Raw genomic sequence first — 26,509 nt, forward strand, 5'->3', positions numbered from 1 at the left:
TTCAGTAGTTTTTAGTGTATTCACAAGTTTGTGCAACCATTGTCACTTTCTATTCTAGAACTTTTTCATCACCCCCGAAAGATACAGCCATTAGCAGTCACTCTCAATTTCCCCCTCCTCCCAGCCCTGGCGAAGCTCCTTTCCATCTATATACATTTGCCTATTCTGAACATTTCATGTAAATGGAACCATACCTTATGTGGCCTTTTGTGACTGGCTTCTTTCATTTAGATAATGTTTTCAAAGTTTGTCCATGTTTTAGCGTGAATCAGTACATCATTCCTTTTTTTTTTTTTTCCCAAGACAGAGTCTTGCTCTGTCACCCAGGCTGGAGTGCAGTGGTGTGATCTCGGCTCACTGCAACCTCTGCTTCCAGGTTCAAGGGATTCTCCTGACTCAGCCTCCTGAGTAGCTGGGATTACAGGCACCCGCCACCACTCCCGGCTAATTTTTGTATTTTTAGTAAGACGGGGTTTCACCATGTTGGCCAGGCTGGTCTCAAACTCCTGACCTTAGGCGATCCACCCTCCTCAGCCTCCCAAAGTGCTGGGATTACAGGTATGAGCCACTGCACCTGGCCACATCATTCCTTTTTAAGGCTGGATAATATTCCAAGATGTGGATAGATCATATTTTGTTTGTCCGTCTGTCAGTTAATGGACATTTAGGTTTTTCTCTTTTTTGACTGTTATGAATAATGCTGCTCCTAACGTTAGGTTTTGTGTGGACGTGGACAGGTTTTCTGTCATAATCTCTTGTGGCTGTTTCTTTGTTCAACATGACATCTACATAATTCATTAATGTTATTGCATGTAGCAGTTCATTCTTTCTTGTTACTTTTTACAATTCCATTTTGTGACCATACCACTATTTATTTATCGCTTATCCAATCAATGAGCTGTGATGAATCCTGTGACATGCTGTGTGTGTCTTTCAGTGGGCAAAAGCACTCATTTCTCTTTGGTAAATACTTGGCCATGGAATCACTGGCTCATTCATCTTTTTCTTTATCTGTCCTCTCAGCATTCTGTCATACTTGTTCATGTTGGTGTGGGCACTCCCTTGCAGAGGAAATATGCTTCCTGTAGACCTGGTCCAGGAATCTCCCTTCCCTGCCTGGGCCCGCATTTAGGACTGACTTATCTTCTTTCTACTTCTCTAAAACATCTTTCAGGAACCCTCTCCTTCCTAATGTATTTCCTCTTCCATTGTTTAACAAAGCAGAGTTTAGCTCATGCCTGCTTGCAACTGACTGTGTTTGTATAGTTACTGGCTTGAGAGCCTAAGATGATTTATAATGGTATACTCCCTTTCAGGAGTGATTACTATGGGTTTCTAAGGGGCCTAGAGCCCTGTCAGAATCTCATAACGGCTATGTGTCCTCCCATAGAGAAATGGATCTGTGAATGCACACACACACACACACACACACACATGCACACACACACACACATGCAGGCTTTCTTACATGTTCAGGGGATTTGTCGACCTCCATGAATCCCATCCACTGTAGGCTCGTGGTTCCCACATTAAGAATCCTTTTCTGCCTTGTAATGCCTTGACTTTTTTTTTCAAATAAAACTTCCCCTGTGTCAGGTGACATGGGCACATGGAAGGACTATATTTCCAGAGATGTGTATAAAACATCTGTGTATAAAACATGTATAAAACTGGCTGAAACGGAGGTCCTGACTTGTACCCAGCTGGAAAAAGAGGTAAGAATTATCAGCACGTAGAAAACTAATTTTAATTGTTATGGAATCCTCATTCTTTTCAGTTCTGCTAGCAGTTGAGAACGTTTCTAATTATATCCTTTGCTACTCCTGTTAAACTTCTTAACTAGAGATTAAAATGAATGCACTGTCATTGAGCTGGGCCCTCCCAGGCCTAGAAGGCGCCACCTCCGCCGCAGGGACAGCTGGCATCAGTGTGGGATGTGCTCACCCCAAGCTCTCCCGCTCAATGGGAGCCTCCCCTCCTCAGCCTGAGTTTCCTGTCTCACATGTTTAATGGATGAATAATTGGGTGCCACTCAATTGCAGAGTTCCTTGGAACATTTAGTGTGGACTAAATAAAGTAGAAAATTAAATAGACCTTTTCTAAATGTTGATTTTTGAAATGATTTGATGACAGTGGTATCAGAAGTGGAATCATGATGGCCCATTCTCATTTTGTGGTCCATTTCTCCAAAGACAGAAAGAGAAACAGCAACATTAGAGTAAGCTTTTCTTATTTACATCTTTTGAAACTTTTATTTTATACTTTTCACTCTAAGAACAAATTTGGGCTTCATCCAGTAGGCAGTGCAGCATCATTACAAGGCTTTAACATGTAGTCCATAATAAATTAGATTTTTTTCCCTGGGAAAACAAAAAAGTTTTGTCTAGAAATTTATTGCTTTAAAATTTTTACAAAAGTAATAAAACATACAAAGTGAAAATCTTTTCTCCTCCTCCACAACATCCATTTCCATATCTCAGGGGTAACCACGGTAAATAGTTTATCTTCCTTGAGTTTTTATTGAAGTCTATAAAAGCATTGTGTAGATTTGTTGATTTTTATAACACTGGGATCACCTTATACGGTGGAGTGAAGCTTACTCTTTCTACTGTGTGACGTATTGCAGACATCCTTCAGTGTTTATGTTGATCTACCTTCCTCTTTTCTTGCTTTTGTAGCGTATTTCCCTTTATCTTCCAGTTTTTAGAATAATGAGTTGGTACTCTAACCTCCAAAGATGACTAATACGTGTTTTCAAAAATAATTATGAGCTCATGGATTTTAACATATTTGGTGTGTTTCAATCCAATGTGGCCATTCATCTCAATGCTCAGTAGTCTCAATTTTGTTCGTTGGGACCCTCAAGTATTTTTGGCATGACTCAATAGTCTCTTCCTCACGTTCAGATATGACAAGATATTCCAGGCTATTCTTTTCTCCAAATTGAAATTAAATTGTGGATTAAATCTTAATTTTATTGTGTGCTGTGTTGAGAAAAGTTTATCTCACTAGATTTAATTAGATGTACCTGCTGAACCCCTGGGTGTGCCTTATCAGTCAATCACCAAATGGTTTTGAGAGCTGCCATGTGCGGGAAGTCAAGCTAGATCCTGTGATTTAGCAAACAAGTCAACCCAGTGTTCCTCTTCCCACATACCAAGCGAACCAAACCACAACAACTATTAATAAAACAAATCCTTATTATGTCTTTAAAGTTTATCTTTTTTCTTAAAAATATTTATGAGAAACAATTGATCCATAGAAAAGTGAACAATTGAGGACTATATACAACTGTAGTAATTTTATTTTCAACTCGATTGAATAGTAACTTTTATACCATAAAATTTACTCCTTTTAAATATTCAGCTTAATGAGTTTTGTTAAATATATACAGTTGTGCAGCCAATACTTAAATCACTTCCATCATCTCGAAAAGTTCTTTTTTGTCCTTTTGCAGTCAATCCTTGCTTCCACCCCACTTCAAGGTAACCCTTGACCTTCTTTTGGATGCTATAGTTTTGCCTTTTCTAGAATTCATGTAAATGGCCTCATGTGGTGTGTAGTCTTTTGTGTCTGGCTTCTTTCACTTAGTAAGATGTGTTTGAGATTCATCCATGTTCAGGATCGGTACTGCATGTGTCAGTATTTGTTCTTTTGTTTTTGGTAGTAGTATTCTCTTGTATGGATATACCACTACATTTGGAGCTGGACATTTGGTTTGTTTTCCCCCATTTTTGGGAAACTGTGAATAATGTAGGTGGACATTTGCATACAATGCTTTGTGTGGGCATATGTTCTAAATCTCTTGGGTAGATACCTTGGAATGGGATTACTGGATCATATAATAAGTATCTTTTAACTTTTCAAGAAACTACCAAAATGTTCTCCAAAGTAGGGAACCATTTTGTGTTCATACCATCAATGTATGAGAATTCCAGTTGCTCCACATCCTCATAACACGTGACATTGTCATTCTTTTTAATTGTAGCCATTCTAGTGGCATCTGATTGTGGTCATAGTTTGCATTTCTCTAATGACCAGTGGTATTGAGTGTATTTTTATGTACTTGTTAGCCTTCCCTTTTTTGTAAAACATCTGTTTAAATCTTATTGGATTGTATGTCTTCTTTTATTGAGTTGTAAAAGCACTTTCTATATTCTGGATCCAAGTCCTGTGTTAGAAATGTGTGTGCTTTTGCAACTTACTTTTAGGTTGAGTTTTGATAAGAAAATGTTCAACTCATCTAAGTTTTTATTTGAAATAGAAAAGACCTAATTTTATCCAAAGGACACGATACATTTTTAAAGAATAATTTTATAATCATGTAAGGGAGAGAAAGAAAAGAAAAAGTTTGGAGAAGAGATAAAGGAAATATTGGAGAGAGAGTGAAATAAGAGAATGTAAAAGGAAGAAAATGATTAGGAAAAGAGAAGGAGATAAAACTACAAAGAGACCCAAGCTCATTCTTGTTGGTAAAAAGAAAAAACAAAAACAACCCCCTTCTCAAAAACCGACAAAAGGAGATGTAATGAGAGAGAGAAGCTAAAAAATAGAGGAGGAGAACAACAAACAAATTTACAGGTATGGTGAATAAAAGAATAGGTAGGAAAGGAGGAGACAAAAAAGTGCCAAGAGAAGAACACACCACCACCATTGCTTTCATTTCCCATGGCCTGTCGGCCATGTTGTCTCCTCTGTACCGTTATCTCATCTGTCGGTTCCCCACTTCTCACGTCCAGTCTGCTTTCTGGAAGTCCTACCTTTCCTCCCACATCCCAATTCTTTAATATTTTACTGTTCTAATTTCCAAACATACAAAATAGCTGGGTTATGTCCTTTCTATCTTTAGTGTATAAAAGAACAGACTCTGAAGTTAGTTGTCTGGGTTTGAATCCTACCTCTGTGACCCTGGGCAGAACCTAACCTTTAAAATTTCCAGTTTCATGATCTGCAACATGGGAACAATAGTAATACTGGTCTGAAAGTTTTCTACAGAGATTAAAGAATCTGTGTAAAGCTTTTATCATTGTGCTTGGCATAGAGTGCTCAGTCATTAAGTATTATAGTGCTATTCGTGTAGTGTGTGTGTGTGTGTGTGTGTGTTGTGGGGAAAGGGTGTTTCTTGGTTATTGTTCCGTCCACTTTGACTCTCTGTTAATCTTCTTTTAATCTGGGAGTATCTTACCAAACTAAAAACTTAAGTGACAAAATACCACAGCAAGCATCATGCTTCTGATACTGCAAAATATAAACACAACTGTATTTGTTCATGTGGAATGTAAAGTTGGAAGTAATAATAATACATATTTACATAGTGCTTTAGCTTTGAGCATTTTAATGTAGCACTGACAGATATTTAGTAGTAGAAGACTTATGGGGTCCGGGGGCTGAAATTTCCTGGTTTCTGTAATATCGAGATGCCAAACCAACCACAGTTTGATAAATACAGCTGAAGCAGGTGAGGTGTCTGAGCTTTTTATGTAAATGCAGAACATGAACTTCTTCCCTCTTTGCCATATATACCACAGTTCCCATTGAAAAATAGAAGGTAGGCCAGGCATGGTGGCTTACGCCTGTAATCCCAGCACTTTAGGAGGCCGAGGCGGGCAGATGACGAGGTCAGGAGTTTGAGACCAGCCTGTCCAACATGGTGAAACCTGTCTCTACTAAAAATACAAAAATTAGCTGGGCATGGTAGGGCGTGCCTGTAATCCCAGCTACTCAGGAGGCTGAGGCAGGAGAATCGCTTGAACCTGGAAGGTGGAGGTTGCAGTGAGCTGAGATAGCGCCGTCCTCCAGCCTGGGCGACAGAGCGAGGCTCTGTATAAAAAAAAAAAAAAAAAAAGAAAAGAAAAGGGAAAAAAAAAGAAAAATAGAAGGTAGTATTTGGGAAAGACCTCCCCAAGGCAAGATTCCTGCTGCACTGCATCTGCCTCTGCCTCAACATGATGAGTACAAGTTTACTTGCCTCTGAGTAATTTGTATTTTTTGGATTTTTTCCAATTGCTGGCAAGTTTCCCCTTGCATGGAACTGAAATTTTCTTTGATCCTGGATCAATATAGGGAAAAACTTTCCTCCCTCGTTTACATGTAGAAGCTTAGCTACACAAAGTGGGATTATGCCAACTCTTTGTTTTCTCTCTGTTAGGCAACATTTCCCAGTTTGAACTATCGTTGCTCAAATAACAAGACTTGTGTATTTTGCTTGCTTTCCCCCTTGCTGAACTTTGGATACTGGCTAATTTGTTAGGATGCTGCTTAAAATGTGGCACCTGTAGAACTGGACCCAATATGGATGTGTTCCTTCTTCCTCTGTTTGAGGAATCAGTCTAATATGAATCAGCCTAAAATGGTGGCATCAGCTTTTCTGCCGGTTCAGCACAGTATTCACTTATTTATATATGGAGTGATAATATACTTATCACCCAAACCAGGACATTCTTGAGAGTGAAAGGGGGACATGGCTAATAATTAAGCTCAGGCAACAGGCATAAACCAGAATTGTCCTGGGCACACAGGGCTATAGGGCGTTCTAATTATGTTAAGTTGAACTCAAGCCTAAGGTCTAGGCTATTTTCAATTTTTAAAATATTAATTGCTAATAGCCTTGGTGCTCCTCTCTATCATGTACCAAAGTAGCTGACTTTTTTCTGACCTTATATTTATGTTTGTATAAAGTTAATTGCATTGATGTTTGGATTTAAAAAAAAAATCTAGATTTTAATCTGCCTAATTAGCTACTCTTCACTCTGCATCATCTGCAAATTTGATCAACAACTTTCCTGTGTATTTTTCCCAGTCATTGGTAAGCTAAAAGGTGCCTTTCCCAGATGCTCAGTACCAATTACCTCACACTCATGGAGCTCTCAGGCAGCAGGAGTCAATTGAGAACCAAGATCTTAGGGTATTCCCTTCTCAGGTGTTTGTATTTTAATAGGAGACCTCCCCGTACCCCGCAAAAAAGATGGTAAAACCCTTCAGAGCAGAAAGAATAGATACCTAATGATTGTTTCTCAGGTAACTTGGCAGGAACTTTCTTTTGCAAACAGATTTTGAGCATCTTCCATATAGCAGCTAATAGGTGCTGAATATAGAGTTACATGTAAACATGTTATCTAATAGGAAGCACTATCTGATAGATGGGTGCTATAGTAAAGGTAGAGGCCAACCAGCGTGGGGCTAAAAAGAGGAAGACATTTTTACAAGGGCATCTTCCCATTCCATTGTAATTGTCTATATATAAATTTGACAGGGCAGTTAATTTAAAAATATAGTTTTTGTGTATTTCAGAAGTCATTCATAGAGCAAAGGAAAGTTTCCTGATCTCAGTTTCCTTTCCTCTTGACCACAGGATATGTTTGTATAAATTTGAAGTTCATTTAACCCTAACCTGTACACATGTGCAGACCTCTAGAAGTGTGGCTTTTGAATACTTTTAGTTGCAACTCTCAGTAAGAAATACATTATACGTTGTAATCCCACATGTGCGTATGTGTGTGTGCACATGCACAAACCCACACACGATCAGAAACAAAAGTTTCTTAAAAGAATACTTGCTACTTTGCAATGTCCTGTTCTTCCTTGCTCTTCTTCTCCCTTCCCCCTCTCCCTCTCCTCTCTTCTCCTTCCCTGTCCCCTTCCCTACCCTTCCCCTTCCCTTACTCTTTTCCTTCCCATTTTGTTTCCCTTGTCCTTCCTTTCCCTTTCCCTTTCCCTTTCCCTTTCCCTTTCTCCTCCTGTTCCATTCAATTCAATTTCATTCCATTCAGAAGGCTGGTCGAGACCAAATAATTTGATTTCAAGCCTGGCTAGGCCAGGCACAGTGGCTCATGTCTGTAATCCCAGCACTTTGGGAGGCCGAGGCAGGCAGATAACCTGAGGTCAGGAGTTTGAGACCAGCCTGGCTAACATGGTTATCCCATTTCTACTAAAAATACAAAAAATTAGCTGGGTGTGATGATGCATGCCTGTAATCCCAGCTTCTCGGGAGGCTGAGGCAGGAGAATTGTTTGAACCCAGGAGGCGGAGGTTGTGGTGAGCCGGGATTGTGCCATTGCACTCTGACTGACTTGGTCAACAAGAGCGAAACTCCATCTCAGAAAAAAAAAAAAAAAAAAAAAAAAAAGCCTGGCTTGCACAATTACACAATTGCAGTTTGTTAAACTTTGCTCTGGAGTTGTCCATTGACTCCTAAATTATCTGTAGGTGCTTTTTGGTAGTAATAATAATCAAAAGAAAGCTAGCTTATTGGAGCATAAATATGTAATAATAATGATGAATAAGACTCCATAATCTTTTTGTTATTATGAATAAATGTCTGCTCACAGAGGAACTAGCATACCAAACTGATTTTGTTTTAGGTCACCCATATGAGAACAGCAATTAATTCAGTACCAGGACAATGAACAGCAAGCAATTCTTTACTCTAAATATTGCTATTATATAACTGTGACTTGGCATAAAATACCCTGTGTTAGACTTTTTTTTTTTAATTTAGGACAGGAGTTGTTACAGTCATGCTCAAATTGGTTTAAAAAGGCAAGCTTACCACTATAAAGTTAATTTACCTGTATTAATAGTTTAACTGTTCACCTATTAGAAAATTATTGCTTTCTGAGTGGAGGGCTTGAAGCCATGCACTTCTCTGGCTTGCTACTGTGCTCTTCTGTCATATTCATAGTTACAGGTGTTCGGATTGTCTCTTTTAACACATTTTTGGGCCCTTGTAGGAGAATTTGAGCAAGGAATCTGGGAATTTGAAACCAGAGAATGTGGACTGTCACATTGTGTGTTTTAATTTCAGTGAATGTACCTCAATGTATTTGTTAAAGTTTTAATTTGATAAATATAGAGCATCTTCTATTAAATTATGAAGATGGGCTTTGGAGGCAGGCCATCTGGACTAAATTTAAAAACTAGTTTTGAAATTTTAGGTTAGAGCTCTAAAACATTCTGAGTTTCTCTTTCCTCATTTATAGAACTAATACTTCAAAGCATTTGTGAAAGAATTAAATGAGATAATGTATGTGACAAGACCTGATGTAAAAGGAGACGCTATGGAAGTACATACTCATATGTAAATAAACATAAAATATATTATGCATCTATACATATTACATATGTATGTATCTTATCTGCATGTGTGTGTATAGAAACATATATGTATGTAAAAATCACTTCCTTTTCTTTCAGATCTGACATTTATGTAGTGAAATTTAGAGGCTTGAATTTTGATTTCTGAATCAGTCAGCTTATTACATTATTTTGATTATCAGTGTTAACATGGCACATTGAGAATGGGAAAAATGATTGAAAAATTATACATTATGATTTTTCTGGTAGCAGATTTCACTTACGTCTAGTGTAGTGGCTTGCTTAATCAATGCTGAAATTCAAACCTTGACAAGAATATAAATTAGCATTAATGCATTTGAATTTGGATAAGAACCGAGGCATATGCATATTTCACTCTCTGGCCAGTGGTTTTCTTTTTTTTTTTTTTTTTTTTTTTTTTGAGATGGAGTCTTGCTCTGTCACCTAGGCTGGAGTGCGGTGGTGCGATCTTGGCTCACTGCAACCTCTGCCTCCTGGTTTCAAACGATTCTCCTGCCTCAGCCTCCTGAGTAGCTGGGATTACAGGCACACACCACTGCGCCTGGCTAATTTTTGTATTTTTAGTAGAGATGGGGTTTTGCCATGTTGGCCAGGCTGGTCTTGAACTCCTGACCCCAGCCTCCCAAAGTGCTGGGATTACAGGCATGAGCCACCATGCCTGGCCTGGCCAGTGGTTTTCTTACCATCTGTATTTGCTAAATACATTAATAGATGCTTTAACAATTCAGTCTTTAATTGACTAAAATCACATCTCTTATTGGAAAGAGACACTTAGTATTTGGTAATAAAAATGATAACTTTTTGAGGAGATCTTGCCATGATGATCAAATCAAATTTGGGGTAGAGAAGTCAGAAGGATGCTGTCTGAGGATATTTAGGGCTGTTAAGTAGAAGCCAGATTAGATTTATTCTAAATGGCCTTGAAGTACGCATAGAATTACGAACAGCATTTAAACAGACAGATTTTGCCTCAACGTGACAACCTGCTCCCAGTGGCATCTCTGCGTGGCTACAGTACACTACATTGGGTTCAGAGGATCTTGGTTCATAGCTCATCTCAATTCCTCATGAAGAAAAGTCTCAGTTTCCTTCTCTGTAACATGGAGAAAATAACCCTGGCTAACTCTTGAGGGTCTTGTGAAGATCCAGTGATCTTTATTATCAATGTGTAGTGCTGTTTATAGTTTACAAAAGCGCTCCATGGTAGTAAACTGTATTGAACAAACCAAGTGTGGCATTGGTGTCCCTACCACTAAGAGGTCAGGCAGTCACTTGTCAGGGCATTCAAGCATCCTATGTGTGGTTGAACTTCTTCATATTTATAATATTCTAATCTAGAAATACTATCCTGAAGGATCTAGGGAACTCACTTTTTGAGTTTTTGCTTCTTTGCTTCAAGGAAGGGAAAGATTGGATTTTATCTGAGGCTTCTTTGAGTGCTGACATTTTATCAGTCTACAAGCCTGTAATGGCAAAATGCCATTTCTCTTCCTCTTTCGTAGTATAATAATTGACTTTCAGCTAGAGGAAGTTACATTGCGATCTTCATGGTTGCTAACCCATGTGTTGTGATTAATTTTCATGTTTGCTAACACATGCAATACATTTCCCTGAGCCTTCATAGCATTCTAGAGGACACTTTCCCTCTTAGATCCTCTCTTTACAGTTGCCTTAGGCAAGGCAGGTGGGGGGATAGATGTTTGGTTTGAAATTTGTGTTCTTAAAACACATTCCTTTCGGCCGGGCGCGGTGGCTCACGCTTGTAATCCCAGCACTTTGGGAGGCCGAGGCGGGCGGATCATGAGGTCAGGAGATCGAGACCACGGTGAAACCCTGTCTCTACTAAAAATACAAAAAATTAGCTGGGTGTGGTGGCGGGCGCCTGTAGTCCCAGCTACTCGGAGAGGCTGAGGCAGGAGAATGGCATGAACCCGGGAGGCAGAGCTTGCAGTGAGCCGGGATTGCGCCACTGCACTCCAGCCTGGGCGACAGAGTGAGACTCCGTCTCAAAAAAACAAACAAAAAAAAACACATTCCTTTTTAAAACTTCTAAAAATAAAGAGTTTTATACAAACACTGTAATTCAGGATGCATTTCTTAGGGAAACTGAAAAACAAAAACAACCTAGAGTTGTATTTTCAGCTAATGAATGCATTCCTCTCCCTGCATCAACTCTGAATTCTATTATTTTTAATTTTTTAAAATTTGTATTTTGTAAGAGACAAGGTCTCGCTTTGTCCTCCAGGCTGGAGTGCAGTGGTGTGATCATAGTTCATTGCAGCCTTGAACTCCTAGGCTCAAGTGATCCTCTTGTCTCAGCCTCCCGAGTAGCTGGGACTACAGGCACGCACCATTGCCCCCAGCTGATTTAAAAAAAAATTTTTTTTCATAGAGACAGGGTCTCGATTTGTTGCCCAGGCTGGTCTTGAACTCTTGGCTTCAAGCAATCCCCCTGTATCAGCCTCCTGGAGTGCTGGGATTATAGGCATGAGCCACTGTGCCTGACCTGAATTCTAATTTCTAGTGGCTAATGGCCCCTTGTCTGCCTGCCCTTTACCCTAAGGAGAGTTTCTTTTTTAACCACTTTCCATTTTATCATTGGGAAGGTTCTAGCTTGCTCTTCTGTTTCAGAGACCATTGTCTTCATTGAACTCTGCTGGATCCACTTTATGTCATAAAGAGAGAAACAAAAGTCCCCCAGGCTTTCGCTCCCCACCTTTCTCCACGTGGGGAGAATAAAGCCCTTGGTAACCATGTTCCCTATGGTTATGAGGTGTTTTTTACAGGCTACCGTGAAAGAGCCATTTGTTGAATGCCTGCCTTGTGACAGGCACTTGCCTCATTTAAATCTTAATACATCTTTAGGAGGAAGGAGAAATGAAAAACCAAATTTTCTTTCCACCATTGCCAAAGGATACTGCTGGCCAAGACATGGCTTGAACTTTACATATGATAGCCCTGAATAGCGTCCTAAAGTCAGTTTCTGGGGTTCAGGAGTGGCCTCAGATACAAATATTGTAGAAAGTACCTCCATAGGTTCAAAGCAAAACATTTCTTTTTCTTTTTTTTTTTTTTTTTTTTTTGAGACAGAGTCTCGTTCTGTTGCCCAGGCTGGAGTGCAGTGGCGCAGTCTCGGCTCACTGCAAGCTCCGCCTCCCGGGTTCACGCCATTCTCCTGCCTCAGCCTCTCCGAGTAGCTGGGACTACAGGCGCCCACCACCACGCCCGGCTAATTTTTTTTGTATTTTTAGTAGAGACGGGGTTTCACCGTGGTCTCGATCTCCTGATCTCATGATCCGCCCGCCTCGGCCTCCCAAAGTGCTGGGATTACAAGCGTGAGCCACCGCGCCCGGCCAAAGCAAAACATTTCAAAACTATTTATACAGGTATTGTAAGTGGAGGTTTAGACTGATTTCCTGCCAGATTTCCATGGAATCCTGTGCGAAGGTTGGCTCTTTGACTTACAGTATTAACGTGCTATGGGTTACGTGCTCCATACCATTTGAATGGCTTTCGTATTTCTTCCCTCTGCTATTGTAAGTCAGCAGGCTAAAATGCCACCAATGCTATCAGTTTAAAATGAACACTTCTGAGTGGCTTAATTTCCTTCCATAACTGTTCAAAAAATAAATAAATAAAAGCTGTAATTCTAAGCCATTGTTCTTATAATATTGTCTGGCTGAACATATGTCTGGTTGGATTACTAACATTTCCTGAACTTGTGTAATTCTGCAAAATTGTTGGCCTCAGGTCTTAAGGTTAACCTTTTAAAGAAATTAAACAAAAATAACTTCCTCTTATTTGTGCTGTTGATGCTCGCTCTATGAGATAAACCTTTCCTTTTTTTATTCCTTGAGTCTTGAAATGCTGACGAGATTGTTGTTAGAATTAAAAAATGACACTAAGTCAATTTATCATTGAACTCCATAAAAGATTTTTCTTAACAGTATCACACCTCTACAGATCAAGGAACACTAGAGAGTTCAGAAGCAGGATGAGGAGGGCAGGTGAGACTGGGTTGCTCTGAAATAGCTGTAATCCTGCACACTGAGAAAAAGTAGGCTTGTTAAAGGCTCCACCCTTACTGATATTAGTGATGGCATCTGCATTTCTAAAAAGATATTACATGGTAATGAAGATTTAATCCTCTCCTTACTGTCATTTTGTTCCAAGGAATTTGAGAAGTGTATACAAAGACACACCATGGCATCTTAAACCAAAGGGGTGAACACCTTGTCATTAACTGGGCACTCTTGGTGTGTGTTCAGGTTTCATCTGAGAACTTTCCTTTTCTTTTTCTTTTCTTTTCTTTTTTTTTTTTTTTTTTTTTGGCTTATTTCACTTCCCCATTGCATGCCTAACTTCTCTCTCTCTCCCCTTTTAAAAAAACTTTTATTTTAACTTCAGGGTTACAAGTGCAGTTTTGTTCCATAGGTAAACTTGTGTCATGGGGGTTTGTTGTACAGATTATTTCATCACCCAAGTTTAAGCCTTGTACTCATTAGGTATTTTTCTCTCACTCCTGTCATCTTCCACCCTCCAAAAGGCTCCAGTGTGTGTTGTTCCCCTCTATGTGTCCATGTGTTCTCATCTTTTAGCTCCCACTTATAAGTGAGAACTAAATATAACTTATTTGATTTTCTGTTAATGCACTAGCTTGCTAGGGGTAATGGCCTCCAGCTCCATTCATGTCCTTGCAAAAGACATGATCTCATTCTTTTTTTATGGCTGCATAGTATTCCATGATGTATATATACCATGTTTTCTGTATCCAGTGTATGATTGATGGGCATTTAGGTTGATTGCATGTCTTTGCTATTGTGAATGGTGCTGCAGTGAATGTATGTGTGCATGTGTCTTCATAGCAGAATGATTTATATTCCTTTGGGCATATACCCAGTAATGAAATTGCTGGGTCCGATGGTACTTCTGTCTTTTGGCCTTTGAGAAATTGTCTTCCACAATGGCTGGACTATTTTACCCTCCCACCAACAGTGTAGAAGTGTTAATTTTTCTTCATAACCTCACTAGCATCTGTTATTTTTGACTCTTTAGTAGTAGCCATTCTGACTGATGTGAGATAGTATCTCCTTGTGGTTTTGATTTGCATTTCTCTAATGATCAGTGATGTTGAGCTTTTTTTCATATGATTGTTGGCCGCATGTATGTTTTCTTTTGAAAAGTGTCTGTTCATGTCTTTTGCCCACTTTTTAATGGGGTTGTTTCTTTTTTACTTGTAAATTTGTTTAAGTTCCAAAAGCAATTGCAACAAAAGCAAAAATTGACAACTGGGATCTAATTAAACTAAAGAGCTACTGCACAGCAAAAGAAGCCGTCAACAGAGTAAACAGACAACCTACAGAATGGGAGAAAATTTTTGCAAACTATGCATCCAACAAAGGTCTAATATCCAGCATCTATAAGGAACTTAAACTACTTTTCATTACTCTTTGCTGAGAGCTCTGTAAGGATTTAGTCATCTCTTCATCTTAGTGAGGCAATTGCTGAAAGAATGAAGCAATATCAATAATAATGCCTTACATTTATAATAGGACTTTAAAGTTCACAAAGAACTTTCACACAGATTTTCTTTTTGCTTATCTCAGCAACCCTGTGAATTAGGTGTGGCAGGTATTAGCACTTTTATGATGCAGTAAATTTAGAATCCGACAAAATGTGTGACCAGCCCAAGAACAGTAGATTTTTAAAAATGTGTTCTAAAGGAGGCAGAGAGAGAATTAAGCATGCACACACCCTACTGCCACCAATGAAAACTTTTTAACAGAAGTCTGTGTGTGCCCCACCTTCTCTCCTATTATCCAGAACAGTCCTGCAAGATTAGTTCCCATGCAGAAACAGATCAATTATTTACTGCAATATAAAATGAGATGTCCCCTGTGGGAGGCTGCTGAGAGGGACTGTAAAACTAAGGCCCTGGAATGGAAAGGGCTTTTGAAACCCAAGACTTCGTACTTCAGATAGAGTGGGTGGAAGCTTGTTCATTTGGCTATTTTCACTTACCCCTCCTTGACCTTTTCCCAGCCCCACATCTAGTCGATTATTAAGCCTCTGGTTCGGCTGCTTTATTTTACATCTACGGCTACCCAAAACTACCGTAGGGCCCCAGTTCCATCACTACTGTCTTTTCACAACAGCAGCAGGCTTTGGGGATGGCCTTCCCGCCCCTTGCTCATGCCATCTTTCACATGCTCTAAGAGCTTAAAAGTCTGTAAGAGTTCAGTGTTTTCCGTAGGATATAGTCCATCCTCCTTAGCCTAGAACATAACACTGTAGATCTTGACCTCAGCCTACCATTCCATTTTTATTTTGCTGCCTCAGTGGTGGTTTTCCTGAATGGTTAGGGGTCCCTTAGCATTCTTCTCTGCCTTCATACCAGCCACTGGCTCTGTTTGGAATGCCCCTCCCCTTAGCATGGGAGCCCTCTTGCCCCTGTGCTGAATGAGTATTGGTTCTTTAAAATTTGGCTGTGTTTTCTCCTTTCTTCTTCGTTGGGAAGTCTTTTCTGACCTCTGTTGCCTGTGAAGTTGGCCACGTGCATGTTTGTGTCTCATAGCATCTTCTCCAGCGCTCCCTTGTGAAGCTTCAAGTAGACCGTGAGCTTTCTGAGGACAGGGTCTGAGGCTTAACCCCTGTTCCTGCAGGGCATGACCCCCTGTAGGGGGATTACAGTAAACACAGTTTGGCTGAATGTTTGGCTTCACTTCACAGTGACCTCAGCCACCACTCAGGAGCATTTGGCCTGAACCAGTTTGCTGACTCCCCAAAGATATTGCTAATTAGGAGTGCTATTGAGGTGGTCTGGGATTTACAAAAATATTTTTTTCTGTTAAAGGATCATTTCCAATTGACCTTAATTAGCAATCTGTAATAATGAAGAGAAACACAATTTTTTCTCTTTCCATTTTATACATGAAGAAAGTCAGAAGCATAAACTCCAGATTATGGAGTTCAGTTCCCCTTGATCATGGATTTGTGCTTTTGCTGAGTGTAGAAAGTGTAGAGTTTTGCCACTTGCCTAATACAGGATAGTCAAAAGAGTCTGCTGTGTTAAATTGGGAGCACTCTTATGGAAATATTTGTAAACAACCTGTGGATTTGTGCTTCAAGAAATTTGTAAAATTCTCTTTGTAGTTGCTAAGATACAGGAAATAACTTTTAGGGCTTGTATGATACACTGCCAAGAAAAACATTTTCCAGGCTGTCCATCTTTGGTCACACACGTGCTGGGTGTTGATTCCTGTATCATACTGTAATTGTGGTGGCCTCTAAGCCTACTTTTAGCAGTTTGAAGGTATCTGTTTTCTACTACCTATGAGGTATTTACTTATCCATATCAGTACCCTTTAAACTAGAAATTAAGGTTAGTTTGCTATTACCTTGTCTGTATATGGGGGGTGGGGCAATCACATGGGGAATGTGTGTTTGTATAGAAAAAAATCATCATTGTCTTGTTTTTCCTACATTCCTTACAAATTTTACAGCCATATTTCTTGATCATTTATGCCATTAGAACCATGAAAAAGTGATATTTGAAAAGGTATCATCTTTTTAAATACAATTAATTTTAAGGAAAATAGTGGAACAAGCATATTATATAATGTAGTCAATAATGTGGCTAAAGTGGATATTTGAGTTGACTGAATTTTATTTTTGTGATAGTTATTTGTCAAATGAGAATGACTCTAAATATCAACACATCAGTCAAAATAAATTTGTTATGTTGAACTCACAGTTTTTTATGAGAAAAATGAAAATAAGCTTTGAATTTTCTGTATTACTACTCTTTTATGATAGAATACTGAGAATTAACCTTTATTCTAGATTGTAATCTATTCCACAAGCATACAAAATCATTACTATGTGGCGAAATTGTTGAGTTCTTCCATTCTCCTCTTTGAAAATAAAACGTATATTTTGCTTCTTGACTTAGAGATATCACAACTATAATATTCCTCTATGATTTTCTATCTTGATGTTTAGTAATAGAGTCAGGACTGTAATCTTGGTTTAGGTGTTTTGTTTTGCTTTGTGTTTCCATTATATCATATTGTCTTTCAGATTTTCACATCATATTCACCCAGGTATTTGGAAAGTTGGGGAGTGGATGACTCTAATGGTCAGCTGGGATCTACTTCCTGGATCACTTTGGCTGTCAAATATACACAGCACCAATACGTATTAATTGTGCAAAGTCAGATAAGGCAGTGAAAGTCACTAATATCATTCTATTTGATTTCTAAGACCAGGTGCCCCATTATAATTAATCCATGCCTTGTAATATCACAATTACATGGGTTTGATTTCTTTGTACACTGGCTATCGTAGTCTTTAAAAAACTTAAATTAATGAAGGAGGGGATATTTTAACTGAGTCTAGATAATTATTTGAAAAGGATGTTATAGAGTGAATGGAGAGTTGGCTGGAGGACGGACTATATGACTTTTAACTGTTCTGTATAATCAGGGATTCCAAGATTCGAAAACTGAGAGCCATAAGGGAAATCTAAGAAATGCTGGTAGCCTTAGTTACAGTGTTTTCGTTTGTTGGTTTGTCACAGACTGCCTTTTCAAGGTGTGCCCTATGAACAGATATTCTGCCCAGAAGCAATATTGGAAAGCAAAGCAAGCCAAACAAGGGAACCACACCGAGGCAGCCTTGCTGAAGAAACTACAGGTAAGGACCAGGATTCCAGTTGTCTGGCCTAGGCTAACCAAGTACAGCAATAACAAAAGATGTATTGAGAGCTTTCTAGCTTTGTCCTTTCACCCAATACACAGAGATTTAGAATACATATGGCAACACATTGAAAGTAGAAGGGCTTTTCAAGTAATAGGGTGTGACCATTTATTTCCTGGCATGTAGGTAGCACATTACTGCTGCTGTTTTTTAGGGTGTGCCAGACTAATTCAAAGCTTCCCATCAAAATGAAAACCAATTCAGAATCTCTGTAAGAATATTAAATCCAGTTATATTTTACTTGACATAATCCATGATATTTTTCCTGAAAGACTATGGAGAAAAATAATTGAAAGACCATTGTTTATGGTTTGTCTGAATGTAAATTCGATAGAACTTAATTTTGCCTCATTAAAATTCCTGGTACTTTCAGAATTAAGAACTGTAATTTTTGAGACTTTGGAAATTCTACCATTATCCTGGTTGGTTTTTCTAGCAATATACCTTCTTAAAGTAATTTTATAAGAACAAAGAGCCTAGTACTTTTCTGAAATGTCCAACATAAAAGTGGCCGAAGACATGTTGGAGGGCATTTCAGCATACACTGACAAATCATCACGCTATATTATAATCATTTATTTAATTACTGCTCCCTTTGGGGAGTCATCCACTCCCCAAGTTTCCAAATACCTGGGTGAATATGATGTGAAAATCTGAAAGACAATATGATATGATGGAAACATAAAGCAAAACAAAACACCTAAACCAAGATTACAGTCCTGACTCTACTACTAGCCTATTTTATTCCTGGCTATAGTCTTGTTCCTAAAAAAATATTTCTTTGTCAGTTATTACACTCTGTTTACTATATTTCCACACTGAATATTTGATAATCATCTTATAGCACGCTGCAGAACTGGAACAAAAACAAAATGAATCAGAGAATAAGAAACTGTTGGGAGAAATTGTGAAATACAGTAATGTTATACAAGTAAGTATTTTCTCTTAAATGAGGTGAGTATTTTATGTGGAGTTTGTCAATAAGTTGGCAGGAAAGCCAAACTGTTAAAATTTTGAGATACAGGAAGTTTGTTCTTTGATGGGAATTATTGATGTTGTGACATACTGTGATGTATTCAGTTGATATGTGCTGCACTATTCTGTATGTTTAAGAATAAATCTGATATTTACACATAAAGAAGTGATCTTATCTGGATGTATGCACAAGTTGTTACATCGAAAAGAAGAGGGTCAGGAAACAATTTCTAAAGGCCTGTTCTGAAATAGTCCTTTAGATTAATGGGACCATGTTTAACATACGGAGCTTAACTTTTCATTTTGTGAAGAGAGAAAAGTTTTCACTTTCAGTTGGAAGTCATCCTTGAATTGTTATTAGAAGGTCTTCTATTTCTATTAGTATGCACACTCTGTTTTATCCCAGCTGCATTCCTTTCCTGTGTTTCACTTAGATCTTTTTAGCTTCTTACTTGGTTATTTGTTAATATATGCCCCACCTTTTTCAAAAAAGAATGTAAGGCACTTTCCAAAATACGGAGCACATAGTGAGATAAAATAGAAATAAATAAAGCAATTGGCCACAGGGAAAATCATGGTTGGATGAATAAACTGAAATCAGGGGTAAGGCATGTTTATAAAAACCATGTTGTAAAGTCTGGTAAATTTTGACTTGAAGGCTTTTTCTTGCCCTCTTAGCCATAGGGAAGCATAGCCTGCTGCATCATTGGCTGGGAGATCCACAGCACAGAGCCAAATCAGAGGTCTAGAAGCACAACTGTTCCCAGGAATAGGACCAGGGAAGTGTTTCTCCTATGTGTGCTCATAAAGAGGACACTGTGTAATATAGTAAACAATAGCCTTGACAACTTCCTTACAGTAAATGCTACAATGAGGCATTTCATAGAGCTGTTTTTTAAAATAATATCCCTGATATTTTGTTATTGGCCAATGGCAAAATGCCAGAACACAGGGCAGTCAAAGCAGTGCACTGTTGGGATAAGATGAGAGAAGCTGGGTCGGCAGCTCCCTGAATGTATGACTTAATCGAATGATGGATAATGTGAAACCTGCAACCTGAGTGGGCTGGATGTCCCTGGGGCAATCCTTCATAAATAGAGTTTCTCTTAACCAAGTTTTGATTAAATGTCAGCAAGTGGAACTTACGTTCCTTGTCAAGTACCTGAAGTGCAGATGTTAGCTTGGTCAGTGAGGGGCTGAGCCATGTTCTTCAACATGGTAGATCCCAAAGGCCAGCCCATAAGTGTTTCCATTGCTTTGTGGTAACATAAGGACCCAAGAGTATGGTAATGAGCATTTAAAAATGCTGATTTTTTTTTTTCAATTGAAGAACTGTACTTTATTTTGAGATAATTTCTTTCTTATATTGTGAGTACTAAAATGACCATTGTTTTTTGAAATGATTGTAATAATAGATGGAAAGGTTATTTTGTTTTGGTTTTGCTACTCAGTAGAATCATGTTTTGGTAAGATTTTGTTCACAAAGTCCAAAAAAATCTGAGAAGTGATGCTTTTACACTCATCTGGGAGGGTGTAGGGTCAGCATCCCCTGGCAGAAGGTGTAGAAGGCTATTTAGGATGAGCAGCTGCCTCCTTACAGAGGAAGAATCAGGGCTGACTGTGGGCAGGGCTGGTTAATAATAGTAAGTGGGTTGGTGCATTATTTGAGTTTCTTGGCCTTTCTTTAGTATATTCTGTTTTTGTGGCTGTGCAGGCATTGAGAAAGGATGTGGTTTTCGGGAAACTCAAGGTCTCCTTTGGAAAACCTAGTTTTAGCCATTATTTATCAGTAGATGAAAATCATTCAGAGGGGTCCCCTGTTTTTTTTTTCTCCCTATTATGCCCACTTCATTATGAAGCAGAATTGGGGTAAAGGGGAGGAAGAACCCAAAGAAAGTCAAGTAGGAAAGATGGTGAGTGTGGAGGCTGAAAATACTCCTTTGTTTAATTTTCATCTCAAGCCATGTTAGATGAATATATGATATATGTATAAAACATATGAATGTAATTAACAGAGGAGGACAAAGAATAAAGGTGGTAATCTATGTCTTTTCCCTATAGCTACTGCATATAAAAAGCAACAAATATCTTACTGTCAACAAGAGATTACCTGCTTTACTGGAGAAGAATGCCATGCGTGTGTCCTTGGATGCTGCAGGAAATGAAGGGTCTTGGTTTTATATTCATCCTTTCTGGAAGCTGAGAAGCGAGGGTGACAATGTATGTAATATACATTTAAGAGGGAAATAGTGGGTTCATAAAGAAAATAATTCCTAATAAGTAAGATAATCCAGAAAGTACAAAAAAGAAAATATAGTTTTTACTCAATACCTGATTTTTATGTTAGTATCTACTAGGTTAAACATGTTTATTTATAGTACAAATTGTGCTCAGAAATCGTAAGACAAAGTTTAGATTAATTTAAAATCTTCCAGCCAGAATTTGTGTGAAAGAACTTAAGCAACCTTAATATTGGCTGAGACTTTTAAGAGAGAAGGAGAATTTACTTTTTTGCCTAATCAGGAGGGAGCTTGGTCATAAGGAAAAAGAGCTGTGTTTAGGAAATAGTGTGTGCCGTTTGAATTAATGGAGTGACACTGTGAATCATGACAGGATTCCATTTACTGGCTCTATGGCCAGCTGCTGACAGTCTATAAGTCTTAATAGAGATGGAGTAGAGGAGCTGAAGGTTGGCATCTGCTCGTTGATGACAACTGTGTTTACAATATGTTGTGGACTAGTTGGGGCACTGAGGCAGGAGAATCACTTGAGCCCACTGGTTCAAGATCAGCCTGGGCAACATAGCAAGACCTCGTTTCTAAAAAAAAATTTTTTTACATGTTGTGGAATATGTGTGTATTGCCTGTAAATTTTAGTAGTTGCTAAAATATTTTCTGCTACTTTATAAAATAGAGAATAAATTATGAGAAATAGTCAATAGGATCCAGAGTGTGATATTTTTGTGTATAATAAATAAGATACTGGGTGATAGTCCTTAGCACATGGACGATGCTCAGGAAATGCTGCTAGACACTGAGCGCTGAATAAGTTTCATAAATCCTGCAGATATTGCATCGGGGGATCAATAGTTAAGATTTAAAAAAATTAACGTGAATTCAGAGCAATATAAAAGTATAATTATTCTGATGGAGTTTTTTCAGTTGAAACTTTGATTACATTTTAAATGTGTTTTGGATATTTCTTGTCTTAGGAATGTCTTTATAGTGAATCTAATTTTTCCAGTGAATTTTGAAGTACAAATTCAATTCCACAGGATGCAAGCTTCTGGATTTAATTTGGTTAATAAATTATCTGGTGATATCTTCCTTTGGTAAGGTTTGGTAGAAGCATGGCATGCAGGAATGTGATGCACTTTAAGTCTTGTGTTGGTTGGATTTCTTAAAAAAATAAACCCTACTTTTTTTTCTTTTGACATCAGGTGATGTGTGCTGTGAGCATGATACACATTTTAGTTTCATTAAATCGTTCATTACAATCAACTCTCAATTGTTCAGGGACTGATTATGTGGTTTATGAACAACCTGTGCCTTTGAGGCCCTTTCTTGCAATGCTTGTTCCCATCCCCAGCCCTCCACTGAATAGTGTCCCTGTCTACAGGAGGTCCATGAAAATTAAATATGAAAACAGACAAAACCTGAGCTCAAGCTCGGAAGGAATGTGATGAAATAATTGAATGAATTGGGGTTTTTAAATTAGCTGTGGACTATATTAATTCATCCTATCTGCTTATTTATTCATTTTATCTATTCTTTTCCCTGCTGCTTTTACACAGTCAATAGAGAGTTGAATGTAATGAACTATTTCAGATAATTAGTTGTACTGGAAAACCAAAACGAAACAAAACTTACCACCCAAACACTTAATCTTGGTGAAAACGGGCAATGTAATTGTTAAGTGCAATACAGGAGTTCTCCTTATCTGGATGTGCTTCAGAAGGCATGGCTGAAACAACCTTCCGCACTGCTTTTTGCTGAAACAGCTCACTGTTTTTGTTTGCCACTGTGTAGCTTTTGTGTGTAATTAAGGTTGCTGAAAGCGTAAGCACACCCACAGCCCTATATTGGTCACATAAATAACTGTATTGTGATACTTGTTTTTTTCCCTAAAATAGGTAGCATATTTCTAAAATATAAACCGACTAAGTGGAAGGCAATTGGAAATACGGTCACTTCATAACCAGTGGTTCAACTACTACTGATTTTCTTTAAAAACACATTAAATTAAAAAAAGGAAATTGCAATGTTTAGAGGACTTTTAAAATGATATTTTAATATTTAACAATAGATGAGGTTTTAAGACGATATTTTAAGATGAGGTTTTAACATCCAACAAGGTGTTCTGTGACCCAAATGAAATGCAATAAATAGGCTGATGATAGTCTGGGAGAAAGGAAACCCTGTCTTCAAAAGGTAATAGTTCCTACTACTTAAGGGCAACTTTATGATACAGCTTATGGAATTGTGGGATGGATGGTTTTGGGGAAAAAATAGACTCATGGATCCCTCTACTTTCAGCTGTATACAAAGCCCTTGGTTGCAGTTGAACTGCAGTCACTAGGGACAGCTATGAGCAGAGAACATGAATATTTCATTTTTCTTTCTTTATTTTTTATTTTTATGTATCTTCCCATGGTTGAGTACTTAATTTTTCATTTTCAATTTCGATCTAAGAAAACTTGGGTTCTTTACTTTTATGGTAGATTTTAAAAGGGAATAAAGGTCAGATATTCTTTAAATGAAGAGAAAATTTTAACTCTTGAAAAAAGAAACTCTTCAAATAGTAAGTAGACTTCTCCATTTTAGAAAAAGTGTGTGCCTTGAATTTCTAGCTGCGGTGGAACTAGAACCCTGGCATTTAGTTTCCTATTGTGATGTTCTTTTCACCATACCAGGTGCCACTTCAAAAGAAGGGTAGCTACTAGTGATGTTATATCCCTCTTTATTTTCAGCAAAATCTCAGCTTGAATCTTACATGGCTCTTACATAGAATCAACAGAAGTGCTTTTGGAATTGCAATTTATAAAAAAGATGTTTGTGTACTAGAGTGAATGTGATGGCTGATCCTAGGATGTGGCAGAAAATGACGTCACCCTCAAGTTCTATATTAAATACATAGCTTCTCAGAAAGCACCTGACCCCATCTGTGAATCACGGCCTGAGCTTCGCTATTCTGAAAATATTACCATCCATATTTGCCAAGTTATCTAATTAGGTATGAATTCCGTGAGAATAGGGACTATTTCTTAGACCTTTTTGTTTTCTCCCTGGAACTTCTTAATATTCTTTTTATTTCACATAATTGGTATTTTATCCATTTTACTTGCAAGTTTTATTCAGCTTGGTTAGGCAAGGTAATCATTGTCAAGAATAAGAATGAGGACCTGAAAATTACTGAATTAATGTTAGCTTCTACTTATGAATACCATTTTTCATGAACCACTGGAAGCTGTTTCACAGATATCAAGGAACATTTTGGCTATATGATTGGTCTCTTAATATATACAATGTTAGGCCAGGCACAGTGGCTCACGCCTATGTAATCCTTTGGGAGGCTGAGGCAGGTGAATCACCTGAGGTCAGGAGTTCGAAACCAGCCTGACCAACGTAGTGAAACCCCTAAAAATCTACTAAAAATACAAAAATTAGCTGGGTGTGATGGTGCACACCTGTAATCCCAGCTACTCGGGAGGCTGAGGCAAGAGAATCGCTTGAACCTGGGAAGCAGAGGTTGCAGTGAGTTGAGATTGTGCCACTGTACTCCAGCCTGGATGACAGAGCGAGACCCCATCTCAAAAAACAGAAAAAACTATATATATATATATATATATATATATATATATATATATATATGTATACATATATATATATACATATATATATACACACACACATATATATACTATATATATACACACATTTGTATATATTATATATTTAAATATATATAATATTTAAAACCATATATATATACAGTTTTATGGGTGGTGTTTTGAAGTAAATATACGGATCAACCCAAAGCTTACAGATAACTATAGTAAAATAGCAAGACTTAGAGCAGCGAATGTAGGTGCAACCAAAAATATTCTTGAATTGGAAGGACATAGTTAAAATATGTCATTATATTAAGTAACTTATTGGCTAGGATTTATATGGCACAGATGAGAATCAAATAGTAAACGAAATCCAATGGTTCTTTAAGAGATTGGAAGTTGAGAACACATGGACACAGAGAGGGGAACAACACACGCCAGGGCCTGTCGGGGGTGGCGGGTGAGGGGAGGGAACTTAAAGGATGGGTCAATAGGTGCAGTAAGCCATCAGGGCACATGTATACCTATGTAACAAACCTGCACGTTCTGCACATGTATTCTGTTTGGTTTCTTGTTTTTGTTTTTGTTTTTGTTTTAGAAGAAATAAAGAAAAAATGTAATTGGAAGAAGAGATGCAGCACTGGCAAAATGTGGTATCAAGCCCCCAGTACTTTAGAGTATGGATGATGACTCAGGCCTCTACATGGCTCTGTGACTTGGAGCTGCCTTGGTGTCATGTGCAACAGCACGTGTTTTCCTAGGGAGAACGGGGATTGGGAATATGCTTACGTCATGTTGACTTTCATTTGTTTTTGCTCATAATTTAATTTTTAAAAGGGGTACCAATTCATGGTTCAAAGATAGAAAACAATGGAAAGATATATTGTGAAAAATCTCTCTTCTACTCTTTTTATTCCATCTGTCCAATTTCTACTCTTCTTCTTCCTCAGGTACGCACTGGAGAGATTTCTTTATGCAGATACTCCTGTTCCCTCCCTCACATTTGTACACAAATGATAGCATACTATATGCCTTGCTCTGCCTATTCATCTTTTCACTTCATACTGCTCCTTAATGATCTTTCCTTAACTTATATAGAGAGCTTCTATGATGAGTCTTTGTGAGTTACAGCATCTGACTTCTTATGGATGTGATGAGTGGAGACCAGTCCTGTAAACAGCAGGAGCTATTTCCACAAACCAAAGCACAACCTTTCTTTGTTTGGTTGGTGAGCTTGAGGCTTCTCTATTATATTTCAATTGCCAGATATAGTTTGTGACAACAGTACCATATGTGAGTGTGGACTCCTCTGTATCATCCATATGAGGATATCTGATATTGAAAATATGAAATTATGGTTTTTAAAGTTTGGGCTTAGATTAAGATACACTACATGGAGAAGTTCTGTTTATTCATATCGACTGAATCCTGATTTGTTTTATCATTTATCTACCAAACTAATTTATTCTAATATTTACTTGGTATAAAATATACAAAGGGAGGGTTTTGGTTTTCATTTTTGAGATAGTGATCAATTCTTTAAGTGAGATTTTATTTACTGTAATAATACGTCTTCTAAATAAATTCAGCACCATAAGTAACTTTAATAATGAAAATTAAACTGTTCATTGTTATCATGAAGAAAGGATAACTTTGATTCCCCACAATTTGAGTTACGAATAAAAATACTTAAAGATAAGGTGGATATTGCTACAATAGCATACATTAAAAAATCAATTAGAGTTGCTTCTTTAGAGCACTTTTCCCATAATCAATTTTAGTTTTTATTTAACAATGAACATCAGGTTTAAGGAGCAATATTAGTTTAATATA

The 26,509-nt window shown here is 38.0% G+C and overlaps 1 protein-coding gene across 4 annotated transcripts in view; it reads left to right on the forward strand.

Moving 5' to 3' along the window:
* ITPR2 (inositol 1,4,5-trisphosphate receptor type 2) overlaps positions 1–26,509 on the forward strand; it is a 501,416-nt gene that overhangs the window by 87,684 nt on the left and 387,223 nt on the right. For 2 of the 4 annotated variants that reach the window (XM_003265625.4, XM_030804417.1), the window contains exons 3-5: positions 17,693–17,808; positions 18,716–18,802; positions 20,908–21,066. In XM_003265625.4, the coding sequence (XP_003265673.2) occupies positions 17,693–17,808; positions 18,716–18,802; positions 20,908–21,066 (362 nt within the window). Of the gene's footprint in view, positions 1–17,692; positions 17,809–18,715; positions 18,803–20,907; positions 21,067–22,128; positions 22,178–25,525; positions 25,905–26,509 lie in introns of those variants that run through there. The other 2 variants (XM_030804419.1, XM_030804418.1) reach the window with 2 other exon arrangements.

Source organism: Nomascus leucogenys, chromosome 23, assembly GCF_006542625.1.
Source record: "Nomascus leucogenys isolate Asia chromosome 23, Asia_NLE_v1, whole genome shotgun sequence".
NCBI lineage: Eukaryota > Metazoa > Chordata > Mammalia > Primates > Hylobatidae > Nomascus > Nomascus leucogenys.